The sequence below is a fragment of the Ranitomeya imitator genome, chromosome 3, assembly GCF_032444005.1.
Source record: "Ranitomeya imitator isolate aRanImi1 chromosome 3, aRanImi1.pri, whole genome shotgun sequence".
Lineage (NCBI taxonomy): Eukaryota > Metazoa > Chordata > Amphibia > Anura > Dendrobatidae > Ranitomeya > Ranitomeya imitator.
The window spans coordinates 556895940-556921007 of NC_091284.1; the positions used below are offsets into that span (position 1 = coordinate 556895940).

The 25068-nt window shown below is 43.4% G+C and overlaps 1 protein-coding gene across 1 annotated transcript in view; it reads right to left on the bottom strand.

Moving 5' to 3' along the window:
* Positions 1-25068, bottom strand: part of COL4A2 (collagen type IV alpha 2 chain) — a 372124-nt gene that overhangs the window by 47411 nt on the left and 299645 nt on the right. Inside the window, exon 28 of the mRNA XM_069757929.1 lies at positions 16118-16192. Coding sequence (XP_069614030.1) covers positions 16118-16192 — 75 coding nt within the window. The remainder of the gene's footprint in view (positions 1-16117; positions 16193-25068) is intronic.

Here is a 25068-nt window from a genome sequence, read left to right on the forward strand (position 1 = left end):
TGATTGGATTGAGGTCTGGACTTTGACTTGACCATTCTAACACCTGGATACGTTTATTTGTGAACCATTCCATTGTAGATTTTGCTTTATGTTTGGGATCATTGTCTTGTTGGAAGGCAAATTTCTGTCCCAGTCTCAGGTCTTTTGCAGACTCCAACAGGTTTTCTTTTATGAATGGTCCTGTGTTTGGCTCCATCCATCTTCCCTGTCCCTGCTGAAGAAAAGCAGGCCCAAACCATGATGCTGCCACTACCATGTTTGACAATGGGGATGGTGTGTTCAGGGTGATGAGCTGTGTAGCCTTTAAGCCAAACATATCGTTTGGCATTGTTGCCAAAAGTTCGATTTTGGTTTCATCTGACCGGAGCACCTTCTTCAACATGTTTGGTGTGTCTCCCAGGTGGCTTGTTGCAAACGTTAAATAACACTTTTCATGGATATCTTTGAGAAATGGCTTTCTTCTTGCTACTCTTTCATAAAGGCCAGATTTATTCAGTGTACGACTGATTGTTGTCCTATGGACAGACTGCCCCACCTCAGCTGTAGATCATGGACCTTTTGGCTGCATCTCTGATCAGTCTTCTCCTTGTTTGAGATGAAAGTTTAGAGGGATGGCCAGGTCTTGGTAGATTTGCAGTGGTATAATACTTCTTCCATTTCAATATGATCGCTTGCACAGTGCTCCTTGGGATGTTTAAAATTTTGGAAATCATTTTGTATCCAAATCCGGCTTTAAACTTCTCCACAACAGCATCACAGACCTGCCTGTTGTGCTCCTTGGTCTTCATGATGCTCTCTGTGCTTCAAACAGAACCTGAGACTATCACAGAGCAGGTGCATTTATACGGAGATTTGATTACACACAGGTGGATTATATTTATCATCATTAGGCATTTAGGACAACATTGGATCATTCAGAGATCCACAATGAACTTCTGGAGTGAGTTTGCTGCACTGAAAGTAAAGGGGCCAAATAATATTGCACGCCCCATTTTTCAGTTTTTGAATTTCCACAAAAATTTAAAATAACCAATAAATTTCGTTCAACTTCACAATTGTGTTCCACTTGATGATTCTTCACCAAAAATTTACATTTGGTATCTTTATATTTGAAGTATGATATGTGGGAAAAGGTTGAAAAGTTCCAGGGGGGCGAATACTTTCGCATGGAACTGTATGTATATATATGCTACACCAGAAGCTGTTAAAGTCAGAATATGTTATATGTCGTGAAGGAGTTAAAAACTCCATTTCATAGTATTATATTACAAAATGATATGGTTAGGATGTCTGCATGGGCAAACATATGGCAGATGAAGTTTAATGTTGATAAATGAAGGGTAATGCACCTAGGAAGGAATAATCATATTGCTGCTTATACAATATAGGGTATGATACTCGGGACCTGGGTATTCTAGTTAAAAATAAGCTGGCACCAGTAGTCAATGTCATACAACAGCTGCAAAAGCAAACAAGATTTTAGGGCGTATAAAGAGAGACACAAAATCCTATTATCCAAAAGATAATTTACCCCTTTATAAATCACTTGTAAGACCACATATTGACTATGGGGTCTAATACCGGGCTCCATATTTTAAAAGGATATTGGGAAGTTAGGGTCAGTTCAAAGGTGGGCAACTAGATTATTACATGGAATGGAAGCCTCTGATATGACGAGAGTTTAGAAAATTTGGCTTGTTTAGATGAGAAAAAGATGCCTTAAAGGAGATCTAATTCAAATGTAGAGATGAACGAAAGTTCGGGGTTTGGTAACTGAACCAAATGTTAGTCCAAAGTTTGGTTTGGGTACCAGAACTGTACCTGAACTTGAACCAGAACCTGAACCACATTTGAAAATAATGGAAACCTGAACTTTGGATCTGGAAACAAATTCTCTCTCTCTTCCAGAAGGAGTCCGTGTTCGACGTCTACTGTCGGACACTAACTGGCCGGTAGGAACTCCCAACTTTTAAAGGGAACCTGTCCCCCCCAAAATCGAAGGTGAGCTAAGCCCACCAGCATCAGGGGCTTATCTGCAGCATTCTGTAATGCTGTAGATAAGCCCCCGATGTATCCTGAAAGATGAGAAAAAGAGGTTAGACTATACTCACCCAGGGGCGGTCCCGGTCCGGTTCTGGTCCAATGGGCGACATGGTCCGGTCTGGGGCCTCCCATCTTCTTACGATGACGTCCTCTTCTTGTATTCAAGCTGCAGCTACTCAACAGGGCAGACAAAGTACGCCGGAGCCGCAGCATGAATACAAGAAGAGGACGTCATTGTAAGAAGATGGGAGGCCCCGGACCGCGACGCCCATCGGACCAGAACCGGACCAGGACCGCCCCTGGGTGAGTATAATCTAACCTCTTTTTCTCATCCTTCAGGATACATCAGGGGCTTATCTACAGCATTACAGAATGCTGCAGATAAGCCCCTGATGCTGGTGGGCTTAGCTCACCTTCGATTTTGGGGGTGACAGGTTCCCTTTAAGTTCGGGTTCACTCATCTTTATTTATATGTATAAATACATGTGTAGTCAATGAAAAGGACTGGCTCATGACTTATTCCTACCAACGACCTCACAAAAACTCAAAAATATACCAGGTAAGATTGACCAGAGTAAAGTTCTGCTAAATTTAGAGATTTTTTTTAAAATTCCCAATTGACAAATCAGGCGAATGCATCTGAAATTGCTAAACTCCGACCACAAAGTGAAAAAAACAAAACCGGTAAGCACATATAAAATAAAATAGCCATCAAAATCATATGAAAAAACCTCAGTCTAAAATGGTATAATTTTATTAGTAAAAGCAAGGCAGACAGACACGCCTACAAAACCCAACACAAAAATACAACCAAAAAACGTGAACAAATGTGTAACAAAAAAATAAAAAACTAATGGGAGAATCTAGATCACCCTACCTAGGCCACTAGTTTGCCCCTGCCTATCTGCGGAGGTAGGCACCCTATGGGAGAGCGTTGTGGCGCCCCCGCTCCTCGATGACTGTCCCTAGGAGCCCTATAAAACCCTCCGGCCACTAGTGTAAGCCACTACCCACACACTAAAGGGTCCTCTAGCGCTAGACAGAAAGATACTCTTCTAAGGATGACCTAATTCCCACTAGTAAAACGCTATATACACACACACATATGGCAATATGAATATCACAGTGGTATAGTAATTCACAGCGGCCTCAAGATATTAGACACAGTGTAAATACACTTTTGAGATGGATGCAGCCAGATCATCTAAGCATATATAAATACTCTATTCTCATGGGCTAACATTTATATAGATGTGGGTAAAGATCAAAATCATACCAGCCAAATTGGCTCAATATCATGCATGGGTAGTATCTCTGCTACCTCACTCCAATGTCCCCACACTATTTAGACAATGCTAACAGTAGCCCATACATAGCCCCGAGACAAGGCTATGAATACTCATCTGAGCCGCTGTGTACCACCGAACGCCATATGAAAAGCACGCCTCAACGCGTTTCGCCTCTGCAGGCTCATCAGGAGGCCTGATAGTCCGATATGTTGTTGCATGTAAAGAAGCTGCGGAGACACCATCACGTGTTTCTCGACGCAAGCAGTGAATAGCCAGGCCTTTCCCCGGGAAGGAACAACCACGGGAAGGGCAGCATCGTATGAAGGAAAGCCACCTAAGCCAAGCATGGTATCCATCCACAGACAGCTGTTTCGGGGTTTTTGCCCCTCATCAGTGTGGGGCAAACACCCCGCAACACGTGATGGTGTCTCCGCGGTGTTGGATGTTTTGGTCTCCCCGAGGCCAATCATCTGTGCCTTTATAGTCTTTTTACTAGGCACTGCTCCTAATAGCCAGATTCCTACTCCAGGATGGATACCATGCTTGGCATAGGTGGCTTTCCTTCATACGATGCTGCCCTTCCCGTGGTTGTTCCTTCCCGGGGAAAGGCCTGGCTATTCACTGCTTGCGTCGAGAAACACGTGATGGTGTCTCCGCAGCTTCTTTACATGCATCTGCATATTTCCCATAAGGGATGGGGGCAGTGTTCTGGAATCACTGCGTTGAGAAACACGTGATGGTGTCTCCGCGGTGTTGGATGTTTTGGTCTCCCCGAGGCCAATCATCTGTGCCTTTATAGTCCGATATGTTGTGTCACATCAAAATTGTGGATAGCTGAATGCCCCATGCCGCACTACTCACATTTATATCTGCCGCCAGTATCAGACACAAGATGCACCTCCTCGCTACTTCCTGTAGCGTCTGGTAGACTGTATTGCGCATGTCCGCATAAACCATGCGCAGACAAAGCCGCAATTTCGTGCCTCTGCGCATAGAATCGCCATAACGTTACTGCGCATGCTCCCGGAGTCGACCCTCCCATCTCTTCACAGCGCTTGCTCTGGAAAATACGGGCATGCGTTGCCGGGATACCAGCTGTGCCGCTCAGATGTACTAAATTCCTGCGCATGTCCAGAGAGCCGGACATACTTTGCTATCACTGCTCATGGTTCAGAGCCTTTGGGGAATACAAAGACATTATGTCCCACCGGATCTTTTTAGTGTTAAGCTATGTTTTTCACCGCGCACACCCAGCTCCTCTCTAGATCTATTACATATGCGTTAACACAACTTATTAACTCATGCAGAGTCGATATATCCCAAAATACATGTTGGTGACGCGACCACGCTCTCCAATGATACACCGCCTACGAGGGAGGGGTTACCGTGCTCACTACAGTGACCGATATCTATTTCCATAGGCGGAAGGACCGGTCCAAAAAACAGATAAGACAAACGGCCGGCATCCTATTAACACAGCATACATCAAAGCCTGCTGTAGCGATGTCAGTCAACCCCATGCTTTCGCTGGGGTTGGACGGTGACCAAGCCGCTATGTATGTTCTCTGCCAGCGGCTGGTACCAGTATAGAACAAAGTGCCAATCATATAACTGGTCCCGGAGGATGTGTCTGTCGGCAGACCATGTTGAAACTAGTGCAGCACATTATGCAAGATACAAAGTACAAAATGCAAACAAAATAATATCTCAACAGATACTTCCATGGGAATCCATGTGGGACCTCCAAAAGGAGGATCCCCATCGTAAACATGGTACAGACCTGTCTCTTACTGAACCCGTATACATTTATTCATTTAGGCTTATCCGACGCATAGACCAGATGCATATATATAATTATTCACTATAGCATTACAACAAAATATACACCAGAGGTGCCTCGGACCGCTCGGGAGGCTACAGAAAGCACGCATAGGATATTTGCTCGTTAATCCCCTTGGGTGCTAGGGACTCCATCCTAAAAATCCACTCGCATTCCCTTCTGAAGATCATCTTATCAAGGTTGCCGCCTCTCGGGTTTACCCTAACCACTTCTATAACGGCAAATTTAACTTTTGTTGGATCTTCTCTATGATAAGCATGCATATGTTTAGCAAGTGGGGTATCCCTGTTATTCCGAATATCACCCATATGCTCCCCCACTCTCCTCCTGAACTCTCTTTTAGTCTTCCCTACATAGTCCTTAGGGCAGGGGCAGGAGGCTACATAGACCACCCCTGTTGTTTTACAGTTGGAAAAGTCTCGTTGGTAGAAAGTTTTACCAGTGGTGGAACTCTTAAAACATTTGCATGGTCTCATCCACTTACAGAGACTGCAATCACCGCATTTATAGAAACCACAAGGTCTCCTATCCAGCCATGTTCCTCCAGCCTTCGGGCGCTGATATTGGCTATGTACAAGCAAGTCCCTAATAGATCTGCCCTTCCTGAAAGTGATATTAGGGCGTTCACCTATCACATTTGCCAGATCCGGGTCAAACCTCAGGACATCCCAGTGTCTAGCAAACACCCTCCTGATGTCCTGATGTTGTGCATCGAACGTGCCAATAATTCTGACAGTATCATCCCCTTCGGTTTTAATTTGTTTCTGTAGCAGACTCGATCGGTCAGCCTTTCTGGCTGCCACGAATGCCTTATTCAAAACAGGTCTCGGGTAACCCTTTTCTTTGAACCTATCAAACATGTCCCCTGCTTGACTTCGGAAGGTATCACTCCCCGAACAGTTCCTCCTAAGCCTGAGGAACTGCCCCTTTGGTATCCCCCTTTTAAGAGGGGTAGGGTGGTGGCTCTCCCAGTGTAGCAGATTATTAGTACTCGTAGGCTTTCTGTAAATACTGGTCGAAATCTCCCCATATGTCTCTTTTCTAATTTTCAAATCCAGGAAGGCTAGTTCTGTTTCACTAATCTCCGACATGAACTTGAGGCCCACCCCATTTACATTAAGAAGCCCCATGAATGTTGTGAACTCTTCTTTGGTACCCGTCCACACCATAAAAACGTCATCAATATATCTATACCATATAGATATATATTCATGCCACCATTTGTCCTCCCCTCCAAAAACGATAGTTTCCTCCCACCAGCCCAGGAACAAATTAGCGTACGATGGGGCGCAGGGACACCCCATCGCTGTGCCCCTGAGCTGGTGGAAGTACTTCCTGTCAAACGTAAACACATTATGGGTCAAAACATACTCAAGTAAGGGTAAGCATGAAGTTGTTGTGTTCCCTACACCTAACCGATCTTTGTTGTAAAAAGTAGCTAACCCCTTCAATCCCTGCTTGATGTGGGATACTACTATAAAGTGCTTCTATGTCAATAGACGTTAAGAAAACATCCTGACCCAGATGGACTCCCTCAAGCTTGAGTAGCAAATCGGATGTGTCTCTTAAGTAAGACGGGATAGATGTAACGAAGGGACAAAGGACCTGATCTATATATAATCCACAATTCTGTGTGAGGGAATCCACCCCGGACACTATGGGTCGTCCCTTCAATGGGTGACAACCCTTATGCACTTTGGGGAGTGCGTAAAAGGTTGCCATCAAGGGAAATTTAGGTAGCATGAATTCAAATTCACTTCGTGAAATAAGTATATGTGCAAGGGCCTCTTCCAGAACCGGTCTCAACAGATTCTTAAACTTCTCGAGTGGGTTTGTGGTAAGTATCTCATACGTGGTCTTATCCTGCAAAATGGAGTTACAAATAGCGCGATACTCTGGATGATCAAGGATGACCAGATTGCCCCCTTTGTCGGAGGGTTTTATAATTATCTGGTCATTCTTTCTCAGACCCTCAAGCGCCCTCCGTTCTCTCAGCCGCAAGATTATCTTCCGTTTCCCAACTTAATTTGCTTAGTTTTTTAAGATCCCTTTCAACTAATGACGCAAATAAATCAATATTGCTCGCATCACATTGTGGTGGCATTCTCTCGCTCTTATTTTTGAGAGTAGTAAATGGGCCTCTCCCTTCATCGGGGGTCCTCTCGTTCTCCTGGAGTAGGCCACATAGGGCCTCAAAACCCTCCATGTCCTCCTGATCAAGCCCTAGCCTCCCACATTCTTCACGAGTATTGTGTTTGAAGAATTTTCTCCACTTAAGTTTTCTACAAAAGAGGTTAAGATCTTTCACCCACTCGAAACAGTCAAAATGATTAGTTGGAACAAAATTGAGACCTCTCTGCAAGACCCTATACTCATCACTGGAGAGCGTGTGCGAGGACAGATTGATAATTTGGCCCCTGTTTAGTTGAACCTGGTTCTGAGCTGGTAACCCGTTCTCGCACTGCGCTCCAAAAAAGAAACCGATGATGAGGAGGATGCTCCAGTTACTTGGCCAGGTGCTGGACTCGGTGTCAGAAAGGGGGTCAGGGGACCTCCTCCAAACCGATACTTTCCTCTTCCCCTCTTCCTTCCAGATTTTCCTCTTCCACCCTGCCATCTTTGTCTAGTCTGCTGATCTCTGAAAAAATGTGTATTATTGCTACTACTTGCTACTTCAACTCTGTCAGTGTCAGATAAATCTAAATCGGATTTGGATGCTTCCGATTGTCTTTCTATGGGGGCACCTGGAATTTGGCTCTCCTTGTACTCACTCAGGTCTCTTTGAAACTGCAGATGTTTCCTCTCTTTTAACAGAGCCTGGTATCTTTCTACTGCCGTCTGTAGTAATCCTTCCCTCCTATTAAAGTCGGGGTCGGCTTTATGTTTCAGAACCCGTTCTATCAATTTATTCAATTGGTCCGTTGATTTTTCGAATACTTTTTTCTCCTCTGTGAGGAGAGCTTGCATAAATCTAACAGATGATACTAAAGACTCTTTTTGCCAGATTGTCATAAATTCAGGTGACGCAATCCTCTGTGAGGGAACAATGTTGATCCTTAAGCCTCTTGGGACAATCCGATTTTTTAGATAATTCTCTAAGGCCCTTATTTCCCACCAAGACTTAAGATACTCCTTGTATCCCCCATACACCTCATTAAACAAGTTTTTCAGTGCTAGAGGGCCAGTACCAGCATCTTGGACACCACCAACACTAAACGCCTGATTTGCATCTTCCAGCCATAGATCCGAATTGACAGGTCCTATCAGAAAACTGGCCATACCACAAACGGAAGAATTATCAACCTTATTCTCAAAAAACGATCCAAAAAACTCGAGGTAAAAGTCCTCAAAATCATATGAAAAAACCTCAGTCTAAAATGGTATAATTTTATTAGTAAAAGCAAGGCAGACAGACATGCCTACAAAACCCAACACAAAAATACAACCAAAAAACGTGAACAAATGTGTAACAAAAAAATAAAAAACTAATGGGAGAATCTAGATCACCCTACCTAGGCCACTAGTTTGCCCCTGCCTATCTGCGGAGGTAGGCACCCTAGGGGAGAGCGTTGTGGCGCCCCCGCTCCTCGATGACTGTCCCTAGGAGCCCTATAAAACCCTACGGCCATTAGTGTAAGCCACTACCCACACACTAAAGGGTCCTCTAGCGCTAGACAGAAAGATACTCTTCTAAGGATGACCTAGTTCCCACTAGTAAAACGCTATATACACACACACATATGGCAATATGAATATCACAGTGGTATAGTAATTCACAGCGGCCTCAAGATATTAGACACAGTGTAAATACACTTTTGAGATGGATGCAGCCAGATCATCTAAGCATATATAAATACTCTATTCTCATGGGCTAACATTTATATAGATGTGGGTAAAGATCAAAATCATACCAGCCAAATTGGCTCAATATCATGCATGGGTAGTATCTCTGCTACCTCACTCCAATGTCCCCACACTATTTAGACAATGCTAACAGTAGCCCATACATAGCCCCGAGACAAGGCTATGAATACTCATCTGAGCCGCTGTGTACCACCGAACGCCATATGAAAAGCACGCCTCAACGCGTTTCGCCTCTGCAGGATTTTTAGGATGGAGTCCCTAGCACCCAAGGGGATTAACGAGCAAATATCCTATGCGTGCTTTCTGTAGCCTCCCGAGCGGTCCGAGGGACCTCTGGTGTATATTTTGTTGTAATGCTATAGTGAATAATTATATATATGCATCTGGTCTATGCGTCGGATAAGCCTAAATGAATAAATGTATACGGGTTCAGTAAGAGACAGGTCTGTACCATGTTTACGATGGGGATCCTCCTTTTGGAGGTCCCACATGGATTCCCATGGAAGTATCTGTTGAGATATTATTTTGTTTGCATTTTGTACTTTGTATCTTGCATAATGTGCTGCACTAGTTTCAACATGGTCTGCCGACAGACACATCCTCCGGGACCAGTTATATGATTGGCACTTTGTTCTATACTGGTACCAGCCGCTGGCAGAGAACATACATAGCGGCTTGGTCACCGTCCAACCTCAGCGAAAGCATGGGGTTGACTGACATCGCTACAGCAGGCTTTGATGTATGCTGTGTTAATAGGATGCCGGCCGTTTGTCTTATCTGTTTTTTGGACTGGTCCTTCCGCCTATGGAAATAGATATCGGTCACTGTAGTGAGCACGGTAACCCCTCCCTCGTAGGCGGTGTATCATTGGAGAGCGTGGTCGCGTCACCAACATGTATTTTGGGATATATCGACTCTGCATGAGTTAATAAGTTGTGTTAACGCATATGTAATAGATCTAGAGAGGAGCTGGGTGTGCGCGGTGAAAAACATAGCGTAACACTAAAAAGATCCGGTGGGACATAATGTCTTTGTATTCCCCAAAGGCTCTGAACCATGAGCGGTGATAGCAAAGTATGTCCGGCTCTCTGGGCATGCGCAGGAATTTAGTACATCTGAGCGGCACAGCTGGTATCCCGGCAACGCATGCCCGTATTTTCCAGAGCAAGCGCTGTGAAGAGATGGGAGGGTCGACTCCGGGAGCATGCGCAGTAACGTTATGGCGATTCTATGCGCAGAGGCACGAAATTGCGGCTTTGTCTGCGCATGGTTTATGCGGACATGCTCAATACAGTCTACCAGACGCTACAGGAAGTAGCGAGGAGGTGCATCTTGTGTCTGATACTGGCGGCAGATATAAATGTGAGTAGTGCGGCATGGGGCATTCAGCTATCCACAATTTTGATGTGACACAACATATCGGACTATCAGGCCTCCTGATGAGCCTGCAGAGGCGAAACGCGTTGAGGCGTGCTTTTCATATGGCGTTCGGTGGTACACAGCGGCTCAGATGAGTATTCATAGCCTTGTCTCGGGGCTATGTATGGGCTACTGTTAGCATTGTCTAAATAGTGTGGGGACATTGGAGTGAGGTAGCAGAGATACTACCCATGCATGATATTGAGCCAATTTGGCTGGTATGATTTTGATCTTTACCCACATCTATATAAATGTTAGCCCATGAGAATAGAGTATTTATATATGCTTAGATGATCTGGCTGCATCCATCTCAAAAGTGTATTTACACTGTGTCTAATATCTTGAGGCCGCTGAGAATTACTATACCACTGTGATATTCATATTGCCATATGTGTGTGTGTATATAGCGTTTTACTAGTGGGAACTAGGTCATCCTTAGAAGAGTATCTTTCTGTCTAGCGCTAGAGGACCCTTTAGTGTGTGGGTAGTGGCTTACACTAGTGGCCGTAGGGTTTTATAGGGCTCCTAGAGACAGTCATCGAGGAGCGGGGGCGCCACAACGCTCTCCCCTAGGGTGCCTACCTCCGCAGATAGGCAGGGGCAAACTAGTGGCCTAGGTAGGGTGATCTAGATTCTCCCATTAGTTTTTTATTTTTTTGTTACACATTTGTTCACGTTTTTTGGTTGTATTTTTGTGTTGGGTTTTGTAGGCGTGTCTGTCTGCCTTGCTTTTACTAATAAAATTATACCATTTTAGACTGAGGTTTTTTCATATGATTTTGAGGACTTATACCTCGAGTTTTTTGGATCGTTTTTTGAGAATAAGGTTGATAATTCTTCCGTTTGTGGTATGGCCAGTTTTCTGATAGGACCTGTCAATTCGGATCTATGGCTGGAAGATGCAAATCAGGCGTTTAGTGTTGGTGGTGTCCAAGATGCTGGTACTGGCCCTCTAGCACTGAAAAACTTGTTTAATGAGGTGTATGGGGGATACAAGAAGTATCTTAAGTCTTGGTGGGAAATAAGGGCCTTAGAGAATTATCTAAAAAATCGGATTGTCCCAAGAGGCTTAAGGATCAACATTGTTCCCTCACAGAGGATTGCGTCACCTGAATTTATGACAATCTGGCAAAAAGAGTCTTTAGAATCATCTGTTAGATTTATGCAAGCTCTCCTCACAGAGGAGAAAAAAGTATTCGAAAAATCAACGGACCAATTGAATAAATTGATAGAACGGGTTCTGAAACATAAAGCCGACCCCGACTTTAATAGGAGGGAAGGATTGCTACAGACGGCAGTAGAAAGATACCGGGCTCTGTTAAAAGAGAGGAAACATCTACAGTTTCAAAGAGACCTGAGTGAGTACAAGGAGAGCCAAATTCCAGGTGCCCCCATAGAAAGACAATCGGAAGCATCCTAATCCGATTTAGATTTATCTGACACTGAGAGAGTTGAAGTAGCAAGTAGTAGCAATAATACACATTTTTTCAGAGATCAGCAGACTAGACAAAGATGGCAGGGTGGAAGAGGAAAATCTGGAAGGAAGAGGGGAAGAGGAAAGTATCGGTTTGGAGGAGGTCCCCTGACCCCCTTTCTGACACCGAGTCCAGCACCTGGCCAAGTAACTGGAGCATCCTCCTCATCATCGGTTTCTTTTTTGGAGCGCATTGCGAGAACGGGTTACCAGCTCAGAACCAGGTTCAACTAAACAGGGGCCAAATTATCAATCTGTCCTCGCACACGCTCTCCAGTGATGAGTATAGGGTCTTGCAGAGAGGTCTCAATTTTGTTCCAACTAATCATTTTAACTGTTTCAAGTGGGTGAAAGATCTTAACCTCTTTTGTAGAAAACTTAAGTGGAGAAAATTCTTCAAACACAATACTCGTGAAGAATGTGGGAGGCTAGGGCTTGATCAGGAGGACATGGAGGGTTTTGAGGCCCTATGTGGCCTACTCCAGGAGAACGAGAGGACCCCCGATGAAGGGAGAGGCCCATTTACTACTCTCAAAAATAAGAGCGAGAGAATGCCACCACAATGTGATGCGAGCAATATTGATTTATTTGCGTCATTAGTTGAAAGGGATCTTAAAAAACTAAGCAAATTAAGTTGGGAAACGGAAGATAATCTTGCGGAGAGAGAACGGAGGGCGCTTGAGGGTCTGAGAAAGAATGACCAGATAATTATAAAACCCTCCGACAAAGGGGGCAATCTGGTCATCCTTGATCATCCAGAGTATCGCGCTATTTGTAACTCCATTTTGCAGGATAAGACCACGTATGAGATACTTACCACAAACCCACTCGAGAAGTTTAAGAATCTGTTGAGACCGGTTCTGGAAGAGGCCCTTGCACATCTACTCATTTCACGAAGTGAATTTGAATTCATGCTACCTAAATTTCCCTTGATGGCAACCTTTTACGCACTCCCCAAAGTGCATAAGGGTTGTCACCCATTGAAGGGACGACCCATAGTGTCCGGGGTGGATTCCCTCACACAGAATTGTGGATTATATATAGATCAGGTCCTTCGTCCCTTCGTTACATCTATCCCATCTTACTTAAAAGACACATCCGATTTGCTACTCAAGCTTGAGGGAGTCAATCTGGGTCAGGATGTTTTCTTAACGTCTATTGACATAGAAGCACTTTATAGTAGTATCCCACATCAAGCAGGGATTGAATGAGTTAGCTACTTTTTACAACAAAGATCGGTTAGGTGTAGGGAACACAACAACTTCGTGCTTACCCTACTTGAGTATGTTTTGACCCATAATGTGTTTTTACCTTTGACGGGAAGTACTTCCACCAGCTCAGGGGCACAGCGATGGGGTGTCCCTGCGCCCCATCGTACGCTAATTTGTTCCTGGGCTGGTGGGAGGAAACTATCGTTTTTGGAGGGGAGGACAAATGGTGGCATGAATATATATCTATATGGTATAGATATATTGATGACGTTTTTATGGTGTGGACGGGTACCAAAGAAGAGTTCACAACATTCATGGGGCTTCTTAATGTAAATGGGGTGGGCCTCAAGTTCACGTCGGAGATTAGTGAAACAGAACTAGCCTTCCTGGATTTGAAAATTAGAAAAGAGACATATGGGGAGATTTCGACCAGTATTTACAGAAAGCCTACGAGTACTAATAATCTGCTACACTGGGAGAGCCACCACCCTACCCCCCTTAAAAGGGGGATACCCAAGGGGCAGTTCCACAGGCTTAGGAGGAACTGTTCGGGGAGTGATACCTTCCGAAGTCAAGCAGGGGACATGTTTGATAGGTTCAAAGAAAAGGGTTACCCGAGACCTGTTTTGAATAAGGCATTCGTGGCAGCCAGAAAGGCTGACCGATCGAGTCTGCTACAGAAACAAGTTAAAACCGAAGGGGATGATACTGTCAGAATTATTGGCACGTTCGATGCACAACATCAGGACATCAGGAGGGTGTTTGCTAGACACTGGGATGTCCTGAGGTTTGACCCGGATCTGGCAAATGTGATAGGTGAATGCCCTAATATCACTTTCAGGAAGGGCAGATCTATTAGGGACTTGCTTGTACATAGCCAATATCAGCGCCCGAAGGCTGGAGGAACATGGCTGGATAGGAGACCTTGTGGTTTCTATAAATGCGGTGATTGCAGTCTCTGTAAGTGGATGAGACCATGCAAAGGTCCCACATGGATTCCCATGGAAGTATCTGTTGAGATATTATTTTGTTTGCATTTTGTACTTTGTATCTTGCATAATGTGCTGCACTAGTTTCAACATGGTCTGCCGACAGACACATCCTCCGGGACCAGTTATATGATTGGCACTTTGTTCTATACTGGTACCAGCCGCTGGCAGAGAACATACATAGCGGCTTGGTCACCGTCCAACCCCAGCGAAAGCATGTCGTTGACTGACATCGCTACAGCAGGCTTTGATGTATGCTGTGTTAATAGGATGCCGGCCGTTTGTCTTATCTGTTTTTTGGACCGGTCCTTCCGCCTATGGAAATAGATATCGGTCACTGTAGTGAGCACGGTAACCCCTCCCTCATAGGCGGTGTATCATTGGAGAGCGTGGTCGCGTCACCAACATGTATTTTGGGATATATCGACTCTGCATGAGTTAATAAGTTGTGTTAACGCATATGTAATAGATCTAGAGAGGAGCTGGGTGTGCGCGGTGAAAAACATAGCGTAACACTAAAAAGATCCGGTGGGACATAATGTCTTTGTATTCCCCAAAGGCTCTGAACCATGAGCGGTGATAGCAAAGTATGTCCGGCTCTCTGGGCATGCGCAGGAATTTAGTACATCTGAGCGGCACAGCTGGTATCCAGGCAACGCATGCCCCGGATTTTCCAGAGCAAGCGCTGTGAAGAGATGGGAGGGTCGACTCCGGGAGCATGCGCAGTAACGTTATGGCGATTCTATGCGCAGAGGCACGAAATTGCGGCTTCGTCTGCGCATGGTTTATGCGGACATGCGCAATACAGTCTACCAGACGCTACAGGAAGTAGCGAGGAGGTGCATCTTGTGTCTGATACTGGCGGCAGATATAAATGTGAGTAGTGCGGCATGGGGCATTCAGCTATCCACAATTTTGATGTGACACAACATATCGGACTATCAGGCCTCCTGATGAGCCTGCAGAGGCGAAACGCGTTGAGGCGTGCTTTTCATATGGCGTTCGGTGGTACACAGCGGCTCAGATGAGTATTCATAGCCTTGTCTCGGGGCTATGTATGGGCTACAGTTAGCATTGTCTAAATAGTGTGGGGACATTGGAGTGAGGTAGCAGAGATACTACCCATGCATGATATTGAGCCAATTTGGCTGGTATGATTTTGATCTTTACCCACATCTATATAAATGTTAGCCCATGAGAATAGAGTATTTATATATGCTTAGATGATCTGGCTGCATCCATCTCAAAAGTGTATTTACACTGTGTCTAATATCTTGAGGCCGCTGTGAATTACTATACCACTGTGATATTCATATTGCCATATGTGTGTGTGTATATAGCGTTTTACTAGTGGGAACTAGGTCATCCTTAGAAGAGTATCTTTCTGTCTAGCGCTAGAGGACCCTTTAGTGTGTGGGTAGTGGCTTACACTAGTGGCCGTAGGGTTTTATAGGGCTCCTAGGGACAGTCATTGAGGAGCGGGGGCGCCACAACGCTCTCCCCTAGGGTGCCTACCTCCGCAGATAGGCAGGGGCAAACTAGTGGCCTAGGTAGGGTGATCTAGATTCTCCCATAAGTTTTTTATTTTTTTGTTACACATTTGTTCACGTTTTTTGGTTGTATTTTTGTGTTGGGTTTTGTAGGCGTGTCTGTCTGCCTTGCTTTTACTAATAAAATTATACCATTTTAGACTGAGGTTTTTTCATATGATTTTGAGGACTTATACCTCGAGTTTTTTGGATCGTTTTTTGAGAATAAGGTTGATAAAATAAAATAGGAACAAATTGAATGATGAATTGGGTACAAGTAAAAAAAGGCATAAACACAAAAAATGAGGGAAAAAAATGGGCGCAAAGGCAATGATGAATCTGGGACTAGATTCAGTGGCTCAATATTTGTCAGTGTCATTTAGCTTTACATGTTACAAATAATATAAATAAGGATGTAAGTCAGTTTTCAGCTAAATTCATATTAATAAATGTTCCAACCATTAAATCCTGGTAATCCCTGTGGTCCTGGTGCTCCTGCTGGTGCAGGTGGAGGCGTTAAAGTACATCCATTTCCTGGAAATAAATAAATATATATAGTTATACTCCCATACAATGGCTTCAACTTTATCTTACAGTGAAAAACGTAAAAGGTTATTCTCAACTCAGCAAGTTATCATCTATTCATAGGATAGACTAAATGCTGGGAGTAAGACAACTTGGGACTCCAACCATGCGTGGCTACAGCTCCATTCCAACTGGGCTTTTTAGAGCCTTATTCTGACCATTGGCAAGAATCCCAGTGGTCAGACAATCAGCAATAAGTCAGCTGTTGCTTATCCTGTGAATAGATGAACACGTACTGTGCTGGGAATAATGTATCAATATATCACACAGGATTAAGTGCTGTTAACATATCTTAAAGAAGCACTCTCATCAACATTTTTATCCTATATCCTATTAATACGGTATATTGCAATCATATTATATAGCACTGTGTACAGAGAGAGTATCACATATCAACTCCTTGAGAAAGCCACTAGGCGAAACGTATGTTGGCGTCACAGGAGCCACGGGGTACTGACTACTGGTATACATTATCCTATTGTATTTCCTTTCTTCTTTATGCCTACTCTATTATGGTAATGTGCATGATGGTTCCTACATCTTTTTACCTTGTATACATATAATAGGCTATTGGTATGGATGTTTATTTTGTATCACTATGTCATTTAGTCATTATACCCATTACTAATATCTTTGTGCAATGGTTTCCATATATTTTGTTGTTTGGTTTCCCTCCATCCTTCATGTGTTTTATTGTCTCTTACATTTTAATATTATGATTTTTATATTTTTATACATATTGTTTTGCTTTGGTTTGTTTTATAAACATTCTATGTACATTGCATAAGTAGAAAACTGAATATCAGTGGTAAGTGTTATACAGAACTAAAGAATATGAAGGACTATATGGCAACAGGTTTACTAGTCCTCTAGTGATAATCTACACTGATTTTATTGAAGTTACAGCAAGCAGCCCAGTATTTGACACATTGCTATAATCAGGATCTCTGTCTCTACATTATGCTGCACTCAGAATAGTTGACAAAAACCTGGTGACAGGTTCCCTATAAATGCTCTCATAAAGTGGCGTTTTCAGGTTCTGAATTTGCTTTAATTAGTTTAAATAAGCAGATTTGCATTTTCTATCTGCTGTATTTCTCCTGCAGTAAGAGATTTGTTTTTATAGTGTACAGATTATTTATTTGAAGACCAGCCTCTAATGCCTGACCTAGAGTGCACAGTAGTTACATTCCAGGAGAGGGGTTAACTCTTAACATCCCAGTCAGCTCTCTGTTGTCTATTGATATCTGTACAGCAGTTAGCTCCTCATCTTATCCCCCTCCATCCTTCCATCTTCTGAACAGATACAGTTATATATCACCAACCCAGCAGGTCTCACAGCAGGTCTCATAGTCACTGCTCTCTGCTCTCACTGTCTGCCGATATATGCCCTGTTATGTGTAAATATAGGGATAACAGTTTAAACTCAGAGAAAATCACTGATAGCTAAATGTGGTACAGGAGAGCTTGTTCTAGCTTTTATAGTTGTACTAATACTACAGTTCTAATCACCAGTTATCACTCAAGGAGGAGAGAAAGGAAATTTTAAGGCTATAGCATTACTCTGGACTGATCAAGAGACAACTTAAGAATATCCCTTTAATTGTGCTCTTTTACCAACCTGTCAGTGTAGAGGAGGTGGTTGAGGGAAGCAGCCAGGGACCTGCCTTTTGGACTAGTCTTTTTAGTCATATTATTCCCAGGATGGCTTTTAAAAGTACAATGTGTGCAAAATTATTAGGTAATTTGTATTTTTGCTGAAATGTTTTAACCTCTTTGCGACATGCGCATGTCGTGTCTCCCCCTTTGATGTGGGCTTCGGTGGTGAGCCCACATCGTCCCGGCACTTGTCAACTGTTTTCAACAGCTGACATGTGCCTAGAACAGCCGCGGGTGAAATTGCGATCCACCCGCGGCTATTAACCGGTTAAATGCCGCTATAGCTCTGGGAAGAAGAGGAGCGAAAAACAGAAACGCGAAAACTAAAATGGGCTGGGGCGCGAATGAGTTTATATTGAACAACTACAGTGCTGTCAGTCAATTCAGAATAGACCGGAAAACTGAATTTTTAAGAAAGTAAAAGTGAAGTATTGTACACTGTGTGCAGAATTATTAGGCAAGTTGTATTTTGATTACATGATACTTTTTATACATGGTGTCCTACTCCAAGCTGTTCAGGCTTGAGAGCCAACTACCAATTAAGTAAATCAGGTGATGTGCATTTCTGTAATGAGGAGGGGTGTTGTCTAATGACATCAAAACCCTATATAAGGTGTGCTTAATTATTAGGCAACTTCCTTTCCTTTGGCAAAATGGGTCAGAAGAGATTTGACGGGCTCTGAAAAGTCCAAAATTGTGAGATGTCTTGCAGAGGGATGCAGCAGTCTTGAAATTGCCAAACTTTTGAAGCGTGATCACCGAACAATCAAGCATTTCATGGCAATAGCCAACAGGGTCGCAAGAAGTAAGGTGCAAAATAACTGCCCATAAATTGAGGAAAATCAAGCGTGAAGCTGCTAAGATGCCATTTGCCACCAGTTTTGCCATATTTCAGAGCTGCAACGTTACTGGAGTAACAAAAAGCACAAGGTGTGCGATACTCAGGGACATGGCCAAGGTAAGGAAGGCTGAAAAATGACCACCTTTGAACAAGAAACATAAGATAAAACGTCAAGACTGGGCCAAGAAATATCTTAAGACTGACTTTTCAAAGGTTTTATGAACTAATGAAATGAAAGTGACTTTTGATGGGCCAGATGGATGGGCCAGAGGCTGGATCAGTAAAGGGCAGAGAGCTCCACTCCGACTCAGACGCCAGCAAGGTGGAGGTGGGGTACTGGTATGGGCTGGTATCATCAAAGATGAACTTGTGGGACCTTTTCGGGTTGAGCATGGAGTGAAGCTCAACTCCCAGACCTACTGCCAGTTTCTGGAATACAACTTCTTCAAGCAGTGGTACAGGAAGAAGTCGGTATCGTTCAAGAAAAACATGATTTTCATGCAGGACAATGCTCCATCACATGCCTCCAACTACTCCACAGTGTGGCTGGCCAGTAAAGTTCTCAAAGAAGAAAAAAAAAAAAGGCATGGCCCCCTTGCTCACCTGATCTGAACCCCATAGAGAACCTGTGGTCCCTCTTCTCGGAACAGTGTCAGGGAGGCTGTGGTGGCTGCTGCACGCAATGTTGATCGTAAACAGATCAAGCAACTGACAGAATCTATGGATGGAAGGCTGTTGAGTGTCATCATAAAGAAAGGTGACTATATTGGTCACTAATTTTTTTGTGGTTTTGTTTTTACATGTCAGAAATTTTTATTTCTAAATTTTGTGCAGGTATATTGGTTTACCTGGTGAAAATAAACAAGTAAGATGAGAATATATTTGGTTTTTATTAAGTTGCCTAATAATTCTGCACAGTAATAGTTACCTGCACAAACAGATATCCTCCTAAGATAGCCAAATCTAAAAAAAACCCACTCCAACTTCCAAAAATATTAAGCTTTGATATTTATGAGTATTTTGGGTTGATTGAGAACATAGTTGTTGATCAATAATAAAAATAATCCTCTGAAATACAACTTGCCTAATAATTCTGCACGCAGTGTATTTTTTTGGAGAATAGAATATCTATGCGTGCATAAATATTGGGGAACTATTAGGCTATGTGCACACGTCTGGAATTGCCGCGGCAATTCCAGAACTCCCTGCAGCGGGAAAAACGCATGCGGAATTGGCATGCGTTTTCCCGCTAAATCCTAGTGTTTTACAAGCGTAATTAGCTTGCAGAATGCTAGCGTTTTCCAAGCGATCTGCAGCCTTGCTAAACGCCTCGCCTGGATCCAGGGGCCGCCGGAAGGTGAGTATATAACTATTTTTTATTTTAATTATTTTTTTTAACAGGGATATGGTGCCCACATTGCTATATACTACGTGGGCTGTGTTATATACTGCGTGGGCTGTGTTATATACTATGTCTCTGTGCTATATACTACGTGGGCTGTGCTATATACTACATAGCTGTGCTATATACTACGTGGGCTGTGTTATATACTGCGTGAGCTGTTATATAGTGCGTCTCTGTGCTATATACTATGTGGGCTGTGCAATATATTACGTGGCTGGGCAATATACTACGTGGCTGTGTTATATACTGTGTGAGCTGTGCTATATATTACGTGAGCTGTGCTATAAACTATGATCAAATGATCAATAATAAAAATAATCCTCTGAAATACAACTTGCCTAATAATTCTGCACGCAGTGTATTTTTTGGGAGAATAGAATATCTATGTGTGCATAAATATTGGGGAACTATTAGGCTATGTGCACACGTCCGGAATTGCCACGGCAATTCCAGAACTCCCTGCAGCGGGAAAAACGCATGCGGAATTCGCATGCGTTTTCCCGCTAAATCCTAGCATTTTACAAGCGTAATTAGCTTGCAGAATGCTAGCGTTTTCCAAGCGATCTGCAGCCTCGCTTGGAAAACTGATTGACAGGTTGGTCAAACTTGTCAAACATAGTGCTTGACAAGTGTTACCAACTTTTTACTATTGATGCTGCCTATGTAGCATCAATAGTAAAAAGATCTAATGTTAAAAATATTAAAAAAAATAAAAAATCGTGATATTCTCACGTTCCGACGACCCCGGCAGTCTTCCCGCTCCTCGCGATGCTCGCGTTCCCAATAATGCCAAGCGGCAATGACCCCAGATGACATAGCGGTCTCTCAGGTCATTGCCGCAATGCATTATTGGGAATGTGAGCATCGTGAGGAGCGGGAAGACAGCCGGGGACGCCGGAAACTGAGAATGTCACAATTTTTTATTTTAATTATTTTTTTATAACAATTATATGGTTCCCAGGGCCTGGAGGAGAGTCTCCTCTCCTCCACCCTGGGTACCAACCGCATATGATCCGCTTACTTCCCGCATAGTGCACATAGCCCCATGCGGAAAGTAAGAGGATCAATGCATTCCTATGTGTGCAGAATCCCAGCGATTCCGCACAAAGAATGAACATGCTGCGTTTTTTTCCGGAATGCGATTCCACCGCAGAAAAAAACGCAACATGTGCACAAAAAATACGGAATGCATTCTAATAATAGGATGCTTAATGAATGCATTGTTTTCACGTTTTTATAGCGAAATTCCTGAACGTGTGCACATAGCCTAAGTGTGCAGAATTATTATGCAACTAAACAAAAAAACATACAATTTCCCATCCTAATTGTTTATTTTGACCCATTAAAGTAATAATAATAACTAAACAACTCACAATGTACAAAAAGAAATTTCGGAAATTTAAAAAAATGTCAATGACCAATATCGCCTCCCTTCTTTTCAATAGCCATCATAAGCCTTCCAGTCATGACAATCAACTACTGTATTTGGACAGCACCAACCACAGCCTCCAAGACACTGTTCAGAGTGTACTGTTTTTCCTCACCGTAAATCTCATGTTTAAGAAGGACCCACAAGTTCTTAGATCATGTTTAGATAAGGTGAGGAAGGGGTCATGAAATTATTTTTTCATCATGAAGGCCTTTACTGGCTAGCCAAGCAGTGGAGACTTTGAACCGTGTGATGGAGAATTGTCCTGCATAAAAATCATGGTTTTATTTAAAGATGCAGACTTTTTCCTACACTATAGTTTGAAGAAAGTGTCTTCTAAAAACTTGAAGTAGGTGTGGGAATTGATTTTTAGTCCATCTTTAACATGAAAAAGGCCAATCAGCTTATCACTAATAATACCAGCCCATAGCAGTACCCCACCTTCACCTTGCTTGCATCTGAGTTGAAGTGGAGGTTTATACCCATCCCACTCCAGCCACAAGCCTCTCTGACCTTTCCAGGCACCTGCGCACTGCAGTACTTCGCTCTGCCCTCAACAGGGCAGACAAAGTACGCCTGCACAGGAGCCGCGGCAAGAAGACAAGAAGAAGACAACATCGTATGAAGATGGGAGGCGCCGGACCCGGACTGCGACACCCATCGGACCGGACCGCAGCGGGATACATCGGGGGCTTATCTTACAGAATGCTGTAGATAAGCCCCTGATGTCGGTGGCCTTAGTTTATAGGCCATTTTTGGGGTGACAGATTCCCTTTAAGAGTCACTCTCATCTCATCAGTCCATAAAACCATTGAAAAAACTTCAGTTATTTCTTGGCCGAGTCCTTAAGTTTCAACATATGTGTCTTATTCAGTGGTTGTAGGTTTTCAGGCTTCATGAGCACTGAACATCTTGTACATATGGGCACTCCAGGGAGGCTGCAGTTCTAGAATATGACTGAACTGGGGGATAATGGGTTCCTGGTCGCTTCGCGTTTTATTCTTCTCAAATCTTTGACAATGTGCATCTTATTTTCTCAACACGTTTTTTACGACCCTGCTGAGTATTTGCAACAAAGCTTTTGATAATTCTCTGAATACAACCCAATATTTTAGCAATTTCAAGAGGACTGCATCACACACTGCAACACTTATAACTAGTGTTGAGCATTCCGATACCGCAAGTATCGGGTATCGGCCGATACTTGCGGTATCGGAATTCCGATACCGAGATCCGATACTTTTGTGGTATCGGGTATCGGTATCGGATACATAGGGATCTGTAAAATAAAGAATTAAAATAAAAAAATATTGATATATTTACCTCTCCGGCGGCCCCTGGACTCAGCGCGGGTAACCGGCAGGCTTCGTTGTTCAAAATCAGCGCTTTTAGGACCTGAGAATCACGTCCCGGCTTCTGATTGGTCGCGGGCCGCCCATGTGACCGCCACGCGACCAATCACAATGAAAGACGTAACGGCTTGTGATTGGTCGCGTGGCCGCGACCAATCACAAGTCTTTCAAAGCCATTAACGCGCTCATTTTTAAAAATGAGCGCGTCAATAGCTTGCGGTGACGTCGCGGCTTGTGATTGGTCGCGGCCACGCGACCAATCACAAGCCGCTACGTCTTTCAAAGCCATTAACGCGCTCATTTTTAAAAATGAGCGCGTCAATAGCTTGCGGTGACGTCGCGGCTTGTGATTGGTCGCGTGGCGGTCACATGGGCGGCCCGCGACCAATCAGAAGCCGGGACGTGATTCTCAGGTCCTAAAAGCGCTGATTTTGAACAACGAAGCCTGCCGGTTACCCGCGCTGAGTCCAGGGGCCGCCGGAGAGGTAAATATATCAATATTTTTTATTTTTATTCTTTATTTTACACCTCCCTATGGATCCCAGGGCCTGAAGGAGAGTTTCCTCTCCTTCAGACCCTGGGATCCATCAGGATACATTCCGATACTTGGTGTCCCATTGACTTGTATTGGTATCGGATATCGGTATCGGCGATATCCGATATTTTTCGGGTATCGGCCGATACTATCCGATACCGATACTTTCAAGTATCGGACGGTATCGCTCAACACTACTTATAACAATGTTTGACTTTTCAGAGTGAATTAAATCTCTTTTTGGACCATTTAGCCTGGGGAAAAACAATCTGCCTAATAACTCTGCACCGCTTGATAAAGGGTGTTTATATTATTAGGTCCCTCATTACACAAATACATGTCACCTGATCTGCTTCATCCAATAAGCATTCCAGTTTATATAGCTTGAAGTTGGAAAATATGCATACAAATTATGGTATGGTCAAAATACTTGCTTAATAATTGTGCACACAGAAAATGTACTTTGAAACGCTGCAGCATTTCAGAGTAAATCATAGCTGCAATAATGAAGCCGGACTCTGATTCATACTATCTATGATCTGAGCAGCATGAATTAACTGTCAGGTCCCTTTAAATGTTTATTCCCCTTGAAAAAGCAAGACCACCGGAAGAAGCAAAATGCGCGTCGGGGGTTCTGTACATTAGGATCCAATCCGGTGCCCACTGTCCCACCTTGGTAAGAGCTGCTGATAAATGTCTAACTTTATGCTGTGGGATATTATTCACCCACGAGCCTGATTACTGATTGATTCTCTCGGCAGCCTTGCACTCTATTTATGTATCTACCTCATTTGGGCAGCTCGCACCGGTGGTTATCAACATGCTCCGTCCTTATGCACTTTATGGTATAATTACCTTATGTACACTGTATGCACTTTTTTATGGTGTGTAATTTTCATACAATAAAGTATTATCTTTTATAGTTCCTATTGACTCCTGTTGTACTCGTTGTTTCAATACGACACCAAACTATGTAGGATATTAAAATCTGACCTTGACATTACAATATTGCAAAACGATCTGAAAAAGATGACTGAATGGACAAACACTTGGCAAATGAGAATTAACGTAGATAAACGTAGAGTAATGCACCTAGGACGGAGTAATCCTGTTGCTGCACATACATTAGATAGAAGAATACTCGGGACTACAGAACAGGGGAAGGACTTGGGTATTCGGGTTACAAGTAAACTGAGCAACATTACTTAGGCAGCAGCTGCAAAAGCAAACAAGATTTTAGGATGTACAAAAAGAGAGAGAAAATCCAGCTATCCCAATGTATTATTACCCCTTTATAAATCTATAAAACTAGATGGTGGCCCGATTCTAACGCATCGCGTATTCTAGAATATGCATGTCCACGTAGTATATTGCACAACCCACATAGTATATTGCCCAGCCATGTAGTATATTGCCCAGACACGTAGTATATTGCCCAGTGACGTAGTATATTGCCCAGTGACGTAGTATATTGCCCAGCCACGTAGTATATTGCCCAGCCACGTAGTATATTGCCAGCCACGTAGTATATTGCCCAGCCATGTAGTATATTGCCCAGCCACGTAGTATATTGCCCAGTGACGTAGTATATTGCCCAGACACGT